Source organism: Columba livia, chromosome W, assembly GCF_036013475.1.
Source record: "Columba livia isolate bColLiv1 breed racing homer chromosome W, bColLiv1.pat.W.v2, whole genome shotgun sequence".
In the NCBI taxonomy this organism is placed as follows: domain Eukaryota; kingdom Metazoa; phylum Chordata; class Aves; order Columbiformes; family Columbidae; genus Columba; species Columba livia.
In genome coordinates this window covers 2,416,620-2,434,690 of record NC_088641.1, presented here as the reverse complement: position 1 = coordinate 2,434,690, position 18,071 = coordinate 2,416,620, and the positions used below count along the sequence as shown (strand labels likewise).

Sequence of the window (18,071 nt, the reverse complement as noted above, 5' to 3'; positions counted from 1 at the left end):
GTGTTGCTAGCAGGACTAGGAAGCAAATGTCCCCCTATACTCGGCACTGATCAGGCCACATCTCAAATACTGTGTTGAGTTTTGGGCCCCTCATTACAAGAAGGACATTGAGGTATTGGAATGTGTCCAAAAAAGGGCAGTGAAGCTGGTGAAGGGTCTGGAGCAAAGTCTTATGAGGAGCAGCTGAGGGAACTGGGGCTGTTTAGCCTGGAGAAAAGGAGGCTGAGGGGAGATCTTATCACTCTCTACAACTACCTGAAAGGAGGTTGTAGCGAGATGGGTGTCAGTCTCTTTTCCCAAGTAATAAGCGATAGGACAAGAGGAAATGGCCTCAAGTTGCACAATGGGAGGTTTAGATTGGGTATTGGGAAAAAATTCTTCACAGAAAGGGTTGTCCGGCATTGGAAGAGACTGCCCGGGGAAGTGGTGGAGTCACCATCCCTGCAGGTGTTTAAAAGACGTGTAGATGTGGTTCTTAGGGGCATGGTTTAGTGATGGACTTGGCAGTGCCTGGTAATGGTTGGACTTGATGATCTTAAAGGTATTTTCCAACCTAAATGGTTTTATGATCCTATGATTTCATGTTGAATAATGTGTTTTAAAATTATTGTTGATGGTGCTTTAAAATATGCAATGAAGTAAAACAAAATACACAAAATAGCAGGTTTCCTTTGTGTTTGTAATAGTGTTAAAATTTCTGTTTAGGTGAATTCACCTTATATATGTGCTTAGGCTCTTCTCTGGAGGCTTCCTTGTATTTGCACTTGGCCTGATCTGAGTCTCTGTCCACACTAGTATGGACAGTGGGAAAAATTGTTGCTAAAAAGTTATTTAAAAGCATATTATATTTTTAGTTATAATCATACATTTTATTATTTTTTTTTTCTGCAAAATGACCAGGGGGGAGCTATGCCCCTGGGAGGAGATGAGGCAGGACGGGGGATGAGGTAGAAGGCTATCTGCACTTGTTTTATATTTTTTTAGGCAATAGTCGATGTTGTTGTGAATCTTCAGTTTAGCCTCATAGAAAAATTGTGGCAAACTTTCTGGCGCTATTCTCCCTCTGCTCCAACTGACGACACAGCTATTATTGAACTGAGGTCAGTAAATGTCTCTTTTTGGTTACTATTCACCATCATAATATAACAGCATGAGTCAAATCAAAGAAAATCTGAGTTTTACATATAGGCTAAGAACCTTTTCTGACATCAGTAGTTTTTTTGTTGTCTTCCGTTTGACATACAGGCTATCGGTCTATGTCAAGCTGCAGGCTTGAAATGATTGTATGCATCTTCTGTTTTTTCCTTTGTTCTGATGACTAAAGTCAAAGTATCTTTTCACAATATGCTGTCTGGTTTGTTTAAATTGCAAGGACCATTTTTATCATACCTGTGCATAATTTATGGGCTGGAGCAGAACTTTGGAGGCCATTTTTCCAACAGAGACATTTATGAACTTTTTATTAAATAATCAGTTTCAAAGTCCATTGTACTTATTTGTATGTAAATGCATTTTCATTTGTTACATTTATTCACACCAGCAATCTGAGTGAAATAGAAAGTCGACTTCCAAAAGGAAAACTGATTACTCTGTGCAAAAATGAGTCTATTCTGAAATGGATGGGTAATTGTGACCATGTGATGTACCAGGCTTTGGTGGAGATTCTCATTCCTGATGTCCTTAGACCTATTCCTAGTAAGTTAAACACAGATAACATCTCATAAGACTGTATTTTGTTTTGTTTTGGTTTGGTTTATGTGGTCATTTTTTGTGCCTCATGTGAAACTTTTGGGAATGATTTGGAGGATGTAAACTTAGTGTGTGTCATCTTTCCTTAATTCTGTTGATTAGGAAGGTGTACTGGAGTTGATGCAAGCACTATAATTAAAGTAAAGGAGAGTGAATATTTCACTGCATTTAGGAAAGTCTCTAGAAGTTTTAAGTATATATTTCCCTATGGAATACGCTTTTGTCACTGCAGATTCTCAGTATTTATTAATTTTAAGATAAAAATGCCTTCCTTTATATACTGGCTTTTGTCTACCTGACAGTTGTGAATGCACATTGGCCCTGAGCCTAAGTCCATTAATGTCAGACAGTCTTTCCACTGATTTCAGTAGGCCTTAGTTTAAGTTTTATATATAAAAGTTCTAGTTGTTAAAAAACCAAAATGTATATGCTTTCTCACTTTATTTTTTGATAATTAAACATTTATGTATTATCAGTGGCTGCTAAAACCTTACCAGTTTTGATACCTATTAAACCAACATAACACTGTCAAATATTTTAAGTCTTGTTTATTATTCCAGTTTATTATGCTTTCTGTTCTTTTTCCAGTATGAAGGACTCATCAGTCAATTCTAGTATTATGGCCAATTGACCATTATCAGGAATAAAGCTTTCTTTTCAAAGCTAATTTTATAGTATACATCATTACTCAAGCATGATATTTTTTTTATGGTTGCTTGGTAGTAAATGATTTTAAATTGGTTTCCAGGAAGGACTAATTCCTTCCGAAAACATTTATTGCATGTTTTGTATGCTGTTTTAAATATTAAAAAGAAATTAAAAGCACATATATACATAAAATATAATATACACCTGTGAAATGCCTCAAAGGAATTATGCTGCGTTCCTCCAAAAAGGTGGCAAGGCACTAAAGTGCCTCTATAGCAATGCATGCAGCATGGGTAACAAACAGGAAAAGATGGAAGTCACTGTGTACCTGGAAAGCTATGATTTAATCGCTTTCACTAAAATATGATGGGATGAATCACATGACTGGAGATCTGCAACCGATGGCTATAAATTGTTCAGAAAGCACAGGCAAGGAAGGGGGGGGGTTGCCCTCTATGTAAAAGAATGGATTGACTGCACAGAGCTGTCTTTGAAAAACAGCGATGAACACGTTGAAAGCTTATGGGTAAAAATAAGGGAAAAGTAAACAAAGGAAACCTCATGGCTGGTGTTTACTACAGGCCACTTGATCAAGAGGAGGATGTCAAAGAAGCATTCTTACTTCACCTACAGGAAGCAACATGCTCAAGGGTTCCAATCCTCCTGGGGTACTTGAATCACCCTGACACTGGCAATCTTCCCACATCTCTCAAGACCTAGAACGTCAAGGCAGAGACTGGGGGAATAAAGTTCCTCCCATCACAGGAGAAAATCATGTTCGAGATCACCTACAGAACCTGAGCATAGACAAGACCATGAGACCTGATGAGATGCATGCCAGGGTCCTGAGGGAATTGTCTCATGTAGTTGTCGAGCCACTATCCATTATATTTGAAAAGTCATGGCAGTCAGACTACATCCCCAGTGACTGGTAAAAAGGGAAACATCAAGTCAATTTTTAAAAAGGGTAAAAATGAGCCTCACCTCTGTACCCAATAAGATCATGGAACAAATCCTCCTGAAAGATATGCTGAGGCATACAGATGACAGGGAGGTGATTCGAGACAGCCAGCATGGCTTCACCAAGGGCAAATCATGCCTGGCTAATCTAGTGGCTTTCTACAATAGAGTGACTGCATCAGTGGACAAAGGAAGAGATGCAGATTGCATCTACCTGGACTTCTGTAAGGCTTTTGATAGAGGCCCCCATAACATTCTGGTTACGGAATTGGAGAGATACGGATTTGGTGGATGTTCTGTTAGATGGATAAGGAACTGGCTGGATGGCCACATCTGAAGAGTTACAGTCAATGGCTCAGTGTCCAAGTGGAAACCAGGGACGAGTGGTGTCCCTCAAGGATCCGTATTGGGACCAGTACTGTTTGATATCTTCAATCAACGACATAAGTGGGAATGAGTGCAACCTCAGCAAGTTTGCAGATGACATCAAGCTGAGTGATGCAGTGGATTTGCTTGAAGGAAGGGCCTGCCTCCAGAGGGACCTTGACAGGCTTGAGGAATGGGCCCATGCAAACCATATGAAGTTAAAAAAGGTCCAGTGCAAGGTCCTGCACCTGGTTCGGGGCAAACCCCAGACTGGGGATGAATGGATGGAGATAAGCTCTACAGAGAAGGACTTGGGGTACTGGTGGATGAAAGACTGGACATGAGCCAGCGATGTGCACTTGCAGTCCAGAAAGCCAATTGCACCCTGGGCTGCATAAAGGGAAGCGTGACCAGCAGGTCAATTCTCCTCCTCTGTTCCGCTCTCGTGAGACCCCACCTGGAGTACTGCATCCAGCTCTGGGGCATCCAGTTCTGTTAGAGTGGGTCCAGAGGAGGCCCACAAGGCTGTTCACAAGGGATAGGACAGGCGAGGTGGAGGTGTTACACTGTATGTAAGGGAGTGGTTTGATTGTACAGCCCTTACAGTTAGCAGTGATGTGGTGGAGAGCCTCTGGGTGAGGATTAGGGGGATGGAAAACAAAGGAGATGATGTTGTGGATGTCTACTACCGATCGCCCAGCCAGGATGATAGCACTAATGAGTTATTCTATAGGCAATTAGGAGAAATCTCTTGATCGGTAGCCCTTGTCTTTATGGGCAACAAAGATGAATAAGGGAGTGGAGCATCTCCCTTATGAGGAAAGGCTGAGGGAGCTGGGTCTCTTTAGCTTGGAGAAGAGGAGACTGAGGGGTGACCTCACTAATGTTTACAGATATATAAAGGGTGAGTGTCACGAGGATGGAGCCAGGCTCTTCTCAGTGACAACCAATGGTAGGACAAGGGGTAATGGGTTCAAACTGGAACACAAGAGGTTCCACTTAAACTTGAGAAGAAACTTCTTCTCAGTAAGGGTGACAGAACACTGAAACAGGCTGCCCAGGGAGGTCGTGGAGTCCCCTACTCTGGAGACATTCAAAACCCGCCTGGACGCCTTCCTGTGTAACCTCATCTAGGTGTTCCTGCTCCGGCAGGGGGATTGAACTAGATGATCTTTCGAGGTCCCTTCCAATCCCTAACATTCTGTGATTCTGTGAAATTCCAGCTTCACAGGCATCAACTGGGAATATCATACTGTTGTGGTGAGCAGGGCTTGGAAGTTCTTGAAGTTTGTAGGAGATAACTTCTTGTCACAAGTACTCAGTGAGCCAACTAGGAAAGATGCCCTCCTAGACTTGTTGCCTGTGAAAAGAGAAGGACTCGTGGGAGGTGTGATGGCAGGTGGCTGGCTGTCTTGGCCACGGTGAGTTTAAAGTTTTCGGTGCAATGAGAAAAAAGGTGAGCAGAGTTGCTATGCTGGAGTTCAAGAGAGCAAACTTTAAGCTACTCAGGAAGCTGTTTAGCAGTGTCCCCTGAGACCATGAGTGCTGGTCAGTGTTTAAGAACCACCTTTTAGAAGCACAGTAGAAGGCAATCCCCTTGTGTCAAAAGTCAAGCAATCCGGGCGGAAGACCAGCTTGGCTGAACAGGCAACTCCTCGTGGAGCTCAAGATGAAAAAGAAATGGTATGATCTCTGGAAGCAAGGTCAGGCTTCGCAGGAAGATTACAGAGCTGTGGTTCATATATGCAGGCGGAAGACATGAAAGGCCAAAGCTCAGTTAGAGTTGAAACTGCTCAGTGTTGTGTCAGATAACAAGAAGGGCTCTTTTAAGTACGTTGATAGCAAGAGCAGGTCTAAGGAAAACATTGGACTGATACTTGTTGAAGATGGTCACCTGGCTAATAGGGATGAAGAAAAAGCGGAGACATTCAGTGCTTTTTCTGCTCAGTCTTTAGGAATACTGATAGACCTTGGGCTGCCCAGTCCCCCGAGTCAAAGAACCATGAGTGTGGGAACAGTGACTTTCCATTTGTGGACACTGAATTTGTAAGGGGCCAGCTGTATCAGCTGAATGTTCACAAGTCCATGGGGCCTGATGGGATTCATTCCAGAGTACTGAAGAAGCTAGAAGATGTTATGGCAGGACTCCTCTCAATCGTCTACCAAAGGTCTTGGGAGTCTGGGGAGGTAATTGCTGATTGGAAGCTAACCAGTGTTATTCCAATTTACAAGAAGGGCGTGAGAGAAGACCCAGGAAACTACAGACCTGTTAGTCTAACCTCAGTTCCTGGAAAAATTATGGAGAAGATCATACTGGGTGCTACTGAAAGGCATTTAAAGAACAATGCAATCATCAGGCACAGTCAACATGGGTTCACAAAGGGAAATTCCTGTCTAACTAATTTGATATCCTTCTATAATAAGGTCACCCACCTAGTGGATGAAGGGAAGGCAGTCTTTCTGGATTTTAGTAAGGCTTTTGATACTGTCCCTCACAGTATCCCATGAGATGAGCAGGTTCATGGTGTGCTGGGTGAAGAACTGGCTGAAGGGCAGGGCTCAAAGGGTTGTAGAGAATGGGGCTACATCTGGCTGGTGACTAGTCACCAGTGGTGTTCCTCAGGGCTCAGTTCTAGGGCCAGTTCTGTTCAATATTTTTATAAATTATCTAGATGCACCATTAGCAAGTTTGCTGGCGATACCAAATTGGGAGGTACTGTTGACTCTCTTGAGGGTCAAGAGGCCTTGAAGAGGGATCTAGATGGGAGCGTTGGGCAATCATCAATGGCATGAAATTTAACAAGTCGAAATGCCAGATTCTGCACCTGTGGCAGAGTAACGCTGGGCACAAGTATAAATTGGGAGAAGGTTAGGGTTAGGAGTGGCTGGAGAGCAGCCCTGCAGAAAGGGATCTGTGGGTGCTGGTTGACAGCAGGCTCAATATGAGTCAGTAGTGTACCCTGGCAGCCTAGAGGGCAAACCGCATCCTGGGGTTTGCATTAGGAGCAACCTGATCTAGTGAAAGGTGTCCCTGGCCCACAGCAGGGGGAGGTTGGACCTTTAAAGGTACCTTCCATCCCAAACCATATGATGATTCAGTGATGATGATCCAGAGAGCTATGGCCCCTCCAACTACTGATGCTAGGACCCTCAGGCACTCCTGTAGCTGACACCACAGACCCTGGGGTGCCTATGCCCCCCAGTCTGACTCCAGTAGCTGGGCACCAAATTTCACTCTCACACACACAGGTCTCACCAGCAGCTGGCACCTGTTCCTTGCAGCACACGTACACAGAGGACAGAGAGTGAGATTAAGCAGAGTAATAGTTAACAAAAGATTTTAAAAGTAGATAAAAGAAAATAGGACAGACTGTGGTGATCAGGCGCAGGGCTCAGCCAGACAAGCGTACTGACTGGCCTGTTTTATCCCCCTTTCTGTCTATCCCTCCTCTTTGTTTCTCCCTGCTTCCCCTTCCCCCTGCAAATCCCTTCATCAATTTGTATAGTTCTATCAATTCCTGCATCCCTCCCAGTTTGGTGTCTGGGATCCCCCCTGCTTTAACATCTTATCAGTTGCAAAGTTCAGGTTGATCTTCCTGGAAGTGGTGCCTGTAGTTTAAATTTCTTCCTAAGACATTTATTGCATGTTTTGTACGTTGTGTTAAATATTAACAATAAATTTCCTCTTTACAGTCCAGTATAATCCTTGTAAAAACAAGTTTTATATCCTTTCTGTGGACCAAACAATAATTGCTTTATAAAGTTGGATTAATATTTTAAGACATAGAGTCTCAGCTATTCTTGTAGCTAGAAAAGCTTTTTTTGATACTGTAAATGACACCTTCTGCAATGATGACTTCAAGTGTAATCACAGAACCATAGAATACTTGAGTAGTTGAGGTTGGAAGGGATCTCTGGCAATTGTCTAGTCCAAACCCCCTCCCAACCCCCACTCAAATCAGGATCAACCAGAGCAAGTTGCTCAGGACATTGTCCAGTCAGGTTTTGAATATCTCCAAGGATGGAGACTCCATAAACTCTCTGGGCAACCTGGTCCAGTGTTTGACAACCCTTAGAGTAAAAAAGATTTTTCTTAAGTTCAAACGGAAGTTCCTATGTTTCAGTTTGTGCCCATTCCCTCTTGTCCTGTCACTGAGCACCACTGAGAAGAGTTTGGCTCCATCTTCAATACACCCTCCCATCCCATATTTAGACACACTGATAAGATCCCTTCTGAGCCTTCTCTTTTCCAGCCTAAACAATCCTGAGTCACCATCCCCAGAAGTATTTAAAAGACGTGTAGATGTGGCACTTAGGTTTAGTGGTGAACTTGGCAGTGTTAGGTTAACGGTTGGACTCGATGATCTTAAAGGTCTTTTCCAACCTAAACAATTCTATGATTCTGTGATTCTATCCCAGCTCTCTCAGCATCTCCTCCTACGGGAGATGCTCCGATCCTTTCATCACTGCAGTGGCTCTTCACTGAACTTGCTACAGCATGTCCATGTCTTTCTTGTACCGGGGAGACCAGAACTGGACACAGTACTCCAGGTGTGGCCTCGCCAGTGCTGAGTAGAGAGAAATTATCACCTCCCTCAACCTCCTGTCAACACTGTTCCTAATGCAGCTCAGGATACCATTGGCCTCCTTTGCTGCAAGGGCACATTACTGGCTCACATTCAACTTGTTGCCCACCAGGACTCCCGTGTCTTTCTCCGCAAAGCTGCTTTCCAGCCAGCCAGACCCTAGCCTGTACTGGTGCATCGTGTTATTCCTCCCCAGGGTCAGGACTTGACATTTCCTTTTGTTGGACTGCATGAGGTTCCTTTCCGCCCATTTCTCCAGCCTGTCAAGGTCCCTCTGAATGGCACAACAGCCATCTGGTCTACCGACCACTTCTCCCAATTCTGTGTCCTCTGCAAACTTGCTGAGGGTGCACTCTGTCACATTGTCCAGGTCATTAATGAAGTTGTTAAACAGTATTGGCCCGAGGATCAACCCTGGGGGACACCACTAGAGGCTGGCCTCCAGCTAGACTTTATGCTTCTGATCACAACTGTCTGGGCCTGGCAGTTCAGCCAGTTTTCAGTCCACCTTGCTGTCCACTTATCTAACCTGTATTTTGTCAGCTTGTCTATGAGGATGTTATGAGAGACAGTGTCGAAAGCCTTGCTAAAGTCAAGATAAACAGCAGCCGCTGCTCTCCCCTCATCCACTAAGCTAGTTGACTCATTGCAGAAAGCTTATCATATTGGTCAGGCATGATTTCCCATTCCTAAATCCATGCTGATTCCTACCAGGCACCTTCTTTGGAAATGGCTTCCAGGATTATTTTCTCCGTCATCTTCCCAGGAACAGAGGTGAGGCTGACCAGCCTGTAGTTCCCCAGATCCTCCTCCTTGCCCTTCTTGAAGACTGGAGTGTCATTTGCTTTCTTCCAGTCCTCAGGAACCTCCCCTGATCACCATGACCGTTCAAAGATAATTGAGAGTGGCCTTGTAATGACATCAGCCAGCTCCCTCAGCACTCATGGGTGCATCCCATCAGGTCCCATGGACTTGTGCATGTCCAATTTGTTTAAATGTTTCCCTAACTGGGTCCTCCTCTATTGAGGAGAATTCTTCCTTGCTGCAGACTTTCCCTCTGGTCTCAGAAGCCTGGGATTCCTGAAGGCAATCCTTACCAGAAAAGACTCAGGCGTAGAAGGCATTTAGTACCTTGGCCTTTCCCATGTCCTTTTCTCATCAGGTTCCCTGCCCCATTCAGCAGCAGGCCCACATTTTCTCTGGTCTTCATTTTGCTGCTGATGTACCTGTAGAAACCCTTAATGTCGCCCTTCACATCCCTCGCCAGTTTCAGCTCCAGGTGGGCTTTGGCTTCCCTAACCCCATCTCTGCACACTTGGACAGTGCCGCTGCATTCCTCCTGGATCACTTGCCCCTTTTTCCAGCTCCTGTATGCTTCGTTTTCATGCTTGATTTTAGTCAGGATCTCCTTGTTCGTCCATGCAGACCCTTCACCTTTGCTTGATTTCCTGCTCATTGTGATGGACCGTTCTTGAGCTTGGAGGAGGTGATCCCTGAATATCAAACAGGTCTCCTAGACCCCCTCTGCTCTCTAGGACTGCCTCACATGGGATTCTTCCAAGTAGGTCCCTCCACAGGCCAAAGTCTGCTCTCCTGAAGTTTGGAGTTGCGATCCTGCCATTTGCCTTGTTCCCTCCTCTCAGGATTCTCAACTCCACCATCTCATGGTCAATGCAGTCCAGGCTGCCCCCTAACCTTCACATCGCCAACCAGTCTGTAAGAATCATAAAAAAAAGCCTCATTGTTTGTAAGAATTGCGTCCAGCAGAGCATCTCCCCTTCGGCCCTCTTTTGCTGATTACAAGCTCCCTCTTTTCCATAACACCCTGCATCCTTCGCTTGCCAACTCATTTCACCACTCCCTCCCTTGATTGTGGGTCATCATCTCCCTCCCCCATTATCCTCATCAGGTTGGCCAGCCTGTTGGTAAAGATGGTTTTGCCCCACTTGGTCAGGTGGATCCCACCTCTCTCCAGCAGTCTTCAATCCTCAAAGAAGGGTCCCCATGGCCATAAATTACAAATACCAATTGTCATCGCCAGCTGGGCAACCAACTGTTGACCCACAGGATCCTTCCATTCCTCCTCAAGCCCTTGCTTCTCACTGGAAGGAGAACACTACTTGGGCCATCATGCTCTTGGCCATTGCCTCCAGATGCATGTAGTCACGCTTGATATGCTCCAGATCTCCTCTGGCAGTACTGTTGGTGCCCACATGAAGATTTGCAAGGAGTAATAGTCCGAGGGCTGGACAAACCTTGGCAGTACCTCCACAGCATCCCAGATCCCACTCCCAGCAAGCAGTAAACCTCCCAAGACAGCAGGTCAGGTCGGCAGATGTGGGCCCCCATCCCCTACAGCATGGAGTCTCCTACTGTTATCACTTGCCACTTCCTTCTGGTGCTGCTGCATGGCTCAGACTTAGCTAGCTCAGATGCTTCACTGGATGGAGTTCCCAGACCCTCAACACTGCGAGGGTACTGAACCTGTTCTTTAGTTGGAGATATGCAGGTGGAGCAGGAGCCTTCTTCCTGTTGCCGGAAGTCACAAGCTTCCAGCCTTCGCCATTTCCTAGCCCAATAAGCACAGACCACCTGATCCTCCCTCAATACAGCTGAGGGCTCAGGCTGCAGGGTCTCGGAAAAAGATCAGGTTGATCTCTTTCTCACCATCTCTGATATCGCACAGTCTGCTGACCTTTTCTTGAACCTCCTTGGCAACACAGATCCCGTACCACTGCACATGTCCTGCAGGCAAGGAAAATGTCTCCCTCTGTCCCAGCCTCAGTGAGAGACCCCAGCCACTTGCTGTACTCTGAGAGTTGCATCCTCCCTCAGGAGCTTGGTCTGGATTGCGGCCTCTGACATTATAGGGATAATTGTTCCAACGGCTGGAGGTGGTGCCCTGTAATACATTAACACCATTGCTCAGGACATGGATTCTGTTCTCTGCAAAGTTTCTGTCCCTCTTCTGAGCAAAGTGCCGCACCTGTTGGCTGTCTCTGTCAGCTATACTGTAAGAAGCAACTCGGGAACATATTTGTAAGTACTGCTTTGTGGAAATACCCCATCATAGGCAGTTTTCATTTTTCCTGGAAAATCAGAAAGGTACCAACATCAGCTGGCAAAAAAAAAAAAGGGGGGGGGGGGGGGGAATGTGTTTAATTTAGTAAGGATGTAAACTGATAATTTTATTTATTTGAGTTTAATCTTTTTTTTTTTCTTTTCCTGACTTTCAGTATTTTTTTTTTTTTTTTGGGGGGGGGGGGGGGATAATCCCCCAAACCTACTCTGTCACATAACTTACTAATAAATATTACCATAAAAGAAATTAACAGTGAGGAAAAAACTTTTTAAAAACAAGCTCTAAGTAAAATTTGGCCAGTTGACATGTTCGTGAAAACTTTTTAGTGCCCACAAAAATGAATGAAAAAACTACTGTGTAGGAAAAAGCCACATTTCTTTGTTTAAAAAGAAGTCAACCACTCTATACTTGAGCCGGGAGTAAAGTTGATTACTATCTAATGATTCTAGCAAAAGAGCCACTGTGTTTTAGTGGCAATAGATCCTTTTCCCTAAAAATGGCCTTTTTATCTCTTTGCAAGTGACAGGATCAAGAGTAACCAACTTGTTTGGGAGTTCCTATATTCCAGACAGAGAAGTTATGTTCAACATATTTTTCACATTGTATTTCTCAATTTCAGCAATTACAAGTACCGGAAAGACTGCAAAAATCTTGTTATTTGTGAAATTTGTGTAGGAGAGAGATTTCAGATGTGAACCAAAGCTTGTTGAATGCCTATCCAAAAATAAATGTTCTCCTCGTAACTTTTTTTGCTACATCATTTAGTGTGTGTTTAGTAACACTTTACAATCAGAATGAACTTAGGCCATTTATTTTGCACCAGATTGTTCTTAAGATTCTCTGGAAGAGGTTTTTGATGGTTTTGATGATAGCCAGATCAACTTGAAGAATGTTTGGAGCATGTAGGTGCTTAGGCTTTTGATAATGGCTGGGTATGTTAACCACTATTTACAGGACAGAGGACAACAACATTTTTTAATTTAATGTATCATTTTCAGAACTCATTAGAAATTTGTGATCACTCCATACATCATTTTCGTCTAATAATATAGTGTTTAGCTAGAAAAAGGGAATATTATTTCTTCAGAATTTAGAATTCCTCTTTCTTCATAGCTTTTTTTTTTTTTTTTTTTTTAATCAGGATGACACTGAGCTGCTTCTTTCCACACTTAGTTTTTAAAACAGATCATCCTGTAATACAGTGGGGTGAAAAAGATCTTAGGCGTTTTACACAGCATTTGTCCAGAAAAAAAAAAAAAAAAAAAAAAAATCCTTAAAGAACTAAACATCGTTGACCCATTATTTACAGTATTCCTTATACTGACTTTTCTTTTTCTTATCCCACGGGTAATAATTTAACGAGTGAATGCTTAGTTAATTAGTAAGTGATACAAACAATGTTTATGTAGTAGCATAAGCGGGTTAGATGATTGACAGTGCAAAAGAGCATTGCTCTTTTGCCTGGAAACCTCAAGAAAGAAGGAAAAAACAAACAAACCAACCAAAAAAAACCCAAACAAACACCAACCAACCAACCAAAAAAACCAAAAAACTCTGTTCCATAGAGCTAATATGAAGTTTTATAAATCCAAATTAAATTTCAGATGAGCATCCACATTTGGGGGGAGTTACATAAACTAGTTATCATTACAAATTTGAAGAAAAGGATGCTGTGAAAAATAAAATATTTCTTTCTTTTTAAGCAATTTTGCTAACTTTGCTAGCAGAAGTTCTTAATTACAGGATTCATCGGTTGCTCAGGTTGAAAAAGGGCATTTCTCATATCAGGTGACTTCCATTCACCATTAATTCTTACTCTACCAAACATGGTGTTTTTCCTCATAAACAAAATTCAGTCTTTATTTGGACTGTTTCTTCTTAGACATAGTAGAAAACAAACACCACATAAACAAAAAACATTTAAAGATAACATGATTCCCCTTTTCTAGTTTTTTTCTTTTTCGTTAATGTGGCAGCATTCGTTCTCTGCCACCAAGATTTCACAGCAGTAAGAGCAATCCTACCTTCTGTTAGTTAAACACATTCATATATTGCTTATTGATACTGTCTTTGAACACTGCACATTGTATTTTGTTCTTCAGAACTAAAATAAACAGCATGTTGGCAATGGTTCAGGGTACTTCGAGCTTACTTGAGGAAACTGCAGTATTGCAATAATTGCCATTTCGTGCAGGGTTTTGCTCTTTCAAAGCAAAAGCACTTAGGGAAAAATTGAAGGCAGAAAATTCATGATGGAAGTTTTCAGGAGACAGGAAAAAGTTGTTGCAATTATCGATGTACCTACCTGTAGGAATGCCAAAAAGAATTTTCACTGCTGATCATAAGACACTTTCAAGAAACTTAGGTGAAGTGGTCAGTTCTGTTTGTTAAATTAGAAACTAAATCATTGTTACATAATATAGAATCAAAGAATAATTCAGGTTGGAAGGCACCTCAGAAGGTCTCTAGTCCAACCTCCTGCTCAAAGCATGGTCAATGCTGAATTTGGATGAGTTTGCTCAGGGCTTTAACCAGTCAGGTCTTGAAAATGTCTAAGGACGGAAACTACACAAACCTCTCTGGGCAACCAGTTGTACTGCTTAACTGTCCTCCTGGGTTGCCTGTGCCCTGCGTTTTTGTCCCTCTAGCAGATATTGGGGTTCTTCAAGTCTCTCATGAGAACCAGGGCCTGTGAACATGAGGCTTATTCCAGTTGCCTGAAGAAGATCTGTATTGGCTTTATGTGGCAAGTTTTTGGTAGAGGTAGAGGAGCCTAGGGAAGAGAAGGCTTGGGGTGAGGGGGATCTTACCAATGTACATGAATAGGAATGTACATGAAGGGAAGGTGCATAAAAGATTGAGCCAGGTTCTTTTCAGTGGTGCCTAGTGACAGGACAAGAGGCAATAGGGACAAACCGAAATACAGGAGGTTCCATCTGAACATCAGGAAACACTTTTTCACTGTGACAGTGACTGAGCACTAGAACAGGTTGCCCAGAGAGATTGTGGAGTCTCACTCCTTGGAGATATTCAAAAGCCATCTGGATGTGTTCCCGGGCAACTGGCTTTAGGTGTCCCTGCTTGAGCAGGGGTATGGACAAGAGCACCTCCGCAGGTCCCTTCAAACCTCTGCCATTCTGTGATTCTCTAAAAAAATTAAAAGCTTGCTGCCAACACCAGACAGACACCCAATTGTTGACCTGCAGGATCCATCCACTCATCCTCAAGCTCTTTCCCCTCACCAGGAAGATCAAGAATAACATCACCAAGGCACCCATGTCCTTGACCATTGCCCTCAGAGTCATATAGCCACACTTGACGCTTTCCAGGTAGGTCTGTCTCCCTTGGCAGTATCATTGGTGCTCACATGGAAGAGCAGCAGAGATTAATAGCCTGAGGGTCAGAGAAGCCTTAGGAGTTTTTCAATAGTATCCCACACCCAAGCCCTCAGCAAGCAAACCTCCCTAAACAATTGATCAAATCAGCACATGGGAGTCTCCGTTCCCCTTAGGAGTCAGTTATTCATTACTGCATGACCCAGGTTCCACCAGCACAGATGCTTTGTTTGACAGACCTCCCAGCTCCTCATCTTCTGTGAGGTCACTGATTCTATTTTGTAGTTGCAAATCTTCAGGTGGAAAAGGAGCCTTCCTCTTTGTGCCAGAAGTTACAAGCTTCCACCCTCATCATGGGAGTCTCCACTTCCCAAGCCAATAAGCACAAACTGCTCCTGCTTCTCCTTCAGTGCAGTTGGGAGTTCAGGCTCTCGAAGCTACAGGATTCCAGAGGAGAACCAGTTCATCTGTTTCTCATCATCTCTTATGCTGTGCAGTCTGCTGACCTCCTCCCATAGCTCCTTTACTTGGCAACACAGATCCTCAACAAGCGCACACCACCTGCAGACTATAAGACTATCTTCTGCTGCCCCAGTATCAGCAAAACCCCAGGCACATCCTACATCCTGAGACCTACAGAACTGTATCCTTCTGGAGCTCCATCTAGGCCAAGGCCTCTGACATTCCAGGGACAGTTGCTCTAACAGCTGCTGGGGACCATGTCATGTAACACGTCCCCACCATTGTTGAGGATACAGACACCATCCTGAGTAAAATTACTAGACCCCATTCACTACAAACTGCTGATTCTGCTCTAGACTGGCACTTACATAGGTCACTCCCTAGTATTTGCTGAAAGGGTGCTTGACTGTCCCTAATCAGGAGTCAGCTGGAACAAAAGCTCAATGCCCTCTTTAATCAAGAACAGCTGACAGAGCCTGCTAGAACTGCTAGAGCTTGCTAGAAATAATAATCTCCTGTATCTATGAAGATGCAGTTAAGGAGCACTTAAACCTTTTAGATGTACACAAGCTCATGGGACCAGATGGGATGCATCCAAGGATGCTGAAGGAGCTGACTGATGTAATTGCAAGGCAGCTCTCTATCATCCTCAAAAGGTCACAGCAACTGGGGGAAGTTCATGCTGAATGGAAAAAGTCATATCACACCCATCTTCAGGGACAAAAAGGAGTATACTGGAAACTACAGGCCAGTCAGCCTCACCTCAGTCTCTAGAAAGGTTATGGAACAAAGCTTCCTGGAAGCTATTTGTAAATACATGAAGGACAAGAAGGTGACTGAGAGCAGCCAACAGGGATTTACCAAGGGCAAATCATGCCTGACCAAACTCATTGCTTTCTATGACGAGGTGACTGGCACTGTGGACAAGGGGAGGCAATGGATGTTGTATACTTTGACTGAAGAAAGGCCTCTGACACAGTCTCCCATAATCTCTTTATCACCAAATTGTTCAGATATGAGCTGGATAAGTGAATGATAAGGTGGCTGGAAAATAGCCTAGACTGCTGGGCTCAAGGAGTTGTGATCTGTGGTGCAAAGTCCAGCTGTGGGCCAGTAACTAGTGAGGTCTCTCAGGGATCAGTACTGGGACCAATACTGTTTAAGGTCTTCATTAGTGACCTGGATGATGGGACAGAATGCACTCTCAGCAAGTTTGCAGATGACACCAAACCGGGGGGGGGGGCACTCAATATGCTGCAAGTCAGAGGGACCTGGAAAGGCCAGAGAAATGGACTGATGGGATCCTTATTAAGTTTAACATGGATAAATGCCAATTCTTGCATCTGGGATGGAATAACCCCATAACCCCATGCAAAAAAATAGACTGAGGAGCTGACTGTCTACAAAGTAACTTTGCAGAGAAGAACCTGGGAGTCCTGGTGGAAAGCAAGTTGAATATGAGCCAGCAGCATTTTGGTTCTTTGTTAGATTTGTGTGTCTACCACCATACTTTCTTCTTTCCATCCACTGGTCCTTGCAGCAAAGAAGGACAAATGCATCCTGGGCTCTATTATCAAGGATGTAGCCAGCAGGTTAAGGGAAGTGATCCTTACCCTCTGTTTAGCACAGGTGAGACTGTATCTGGAGTCCTGTGTCCAGTTTTCGGCTCCCTGATACAAGAGAGACATGGAACTTACTGGAGCGAGTCCAGCAGAGGACCACCAAGATGGTCAGGGGGCTGGAGAACATGACATGAGGAGAGGCTGAGAGAACTAGGCCTGTTCAGCTTGGAGAAGGCTCAGGGGATACCTTTTTGCTCTCTACCTGATGGGAGGATACAGAGAAGATAGAGCCAGACACTTCTCAGAGTCGCACAGCAATAGGACAGGAAGCAATGAACGCACATTGGAATATGGGAAGTTCTGATTAGATATTAGGAAAATACTTTTTTTCAATGAAGGTGGTCAAATACAGGAACAGGTTGCCCAGAAAGGGTGTGGAACTTCTGTCCTTGGAGGTGTACACGACTTGATGGGACAAATTCCTGAGCAACCTGATCTAATTAGACATTCTTTGAGCAGAGGGTTGGACTAGATCACCTCTGGAGATCCCTTACAACCTACATTTTTCTATGGTAAATTATCAACCATCATACTAAAACAGTTTACTGGTGGATGAAATAGCACTACAAGTTATGTTGTGTCAGCCAGTTCCTCCTTCCATCTCCTTTTAAGGTACTATCTACAAATGAAATCGTTAGCAGTTGTATCAGGAAAATCATATAGGCATCGTCGCCTCTATAGAGACAACTTTTCTGGGCTGTTTATCTGGGCAGTGGTTTTATTTTTGTTTTGGTTTTTAAAGTTCTTTTTCCCAGACAACCATGCATTTTTACTCTGTTGGATTTGTATGTCTACCACCATACTTTCTTCTTTCCACCTACTGGTTCTTGGCTCTTGCCTTTCCAGTCACTTCCACCAGCTCTTTATCTAAGACCAGAACCCTTTCCTGCTTATTGAATCACAGTCCCAGTCTTCTTAACCAACCAACTCATGTTTTCCTTTCCCTCTCGATAACTGGCCCTAGCTGCTGTTTTGATGTGTAAATGATTTCTTGGGAGGGGTTGAGGGTTGTGTTAGAATCAGGCTAACACATGGCCATAAAAGGAGAATAAAAGAATATCCATGTTAATAGTCATAGAACACTTTCCATTCCCACCACAGGTTTAGTACTTGCTTCTTTCTCTTTTTTAATAGGATAGCTTCCTTCAAGCATATATCCTAGGCTCTGTATATGGAATAGACTCTTTGTTCATAGATTAGGTACTAGAACCCAGAGTTGATATAATTGATAGCAGAAGCAGCAGCTACAAGGAGATGCCCC

At 43.7% G+C, this 18,071-nt stretch overlaps 1 protein-coding gene across 12 annotated transcripts in view; it reads left to right on the top strand.

Moving 5' to 3' along the window:
* Positions 1-18,071, top strand: part of LOC135577041 (transcription factor RFX3-like) — a 181,976-nt gene that overhangs the window by 144,181 nt on the left and 19,724 nt on the right. For all 12 annotated transcript variants that reach the window (XM_065044674.1, XM_065044676.1, XM_065044679.1 and 9 more), the window contains 2 exons: positions 985-1,100; positions 1,541-1,695. In XM_065044674.1, coding sequence (XP_064900746.1) covers positions 985-1,100; positions 1,541-1,695 — 271 coding nt within the window. The remainder of the gene's footprint in view (positions 1-984; positions 1,101-1,540; positions 1,696-18,071) is intronic.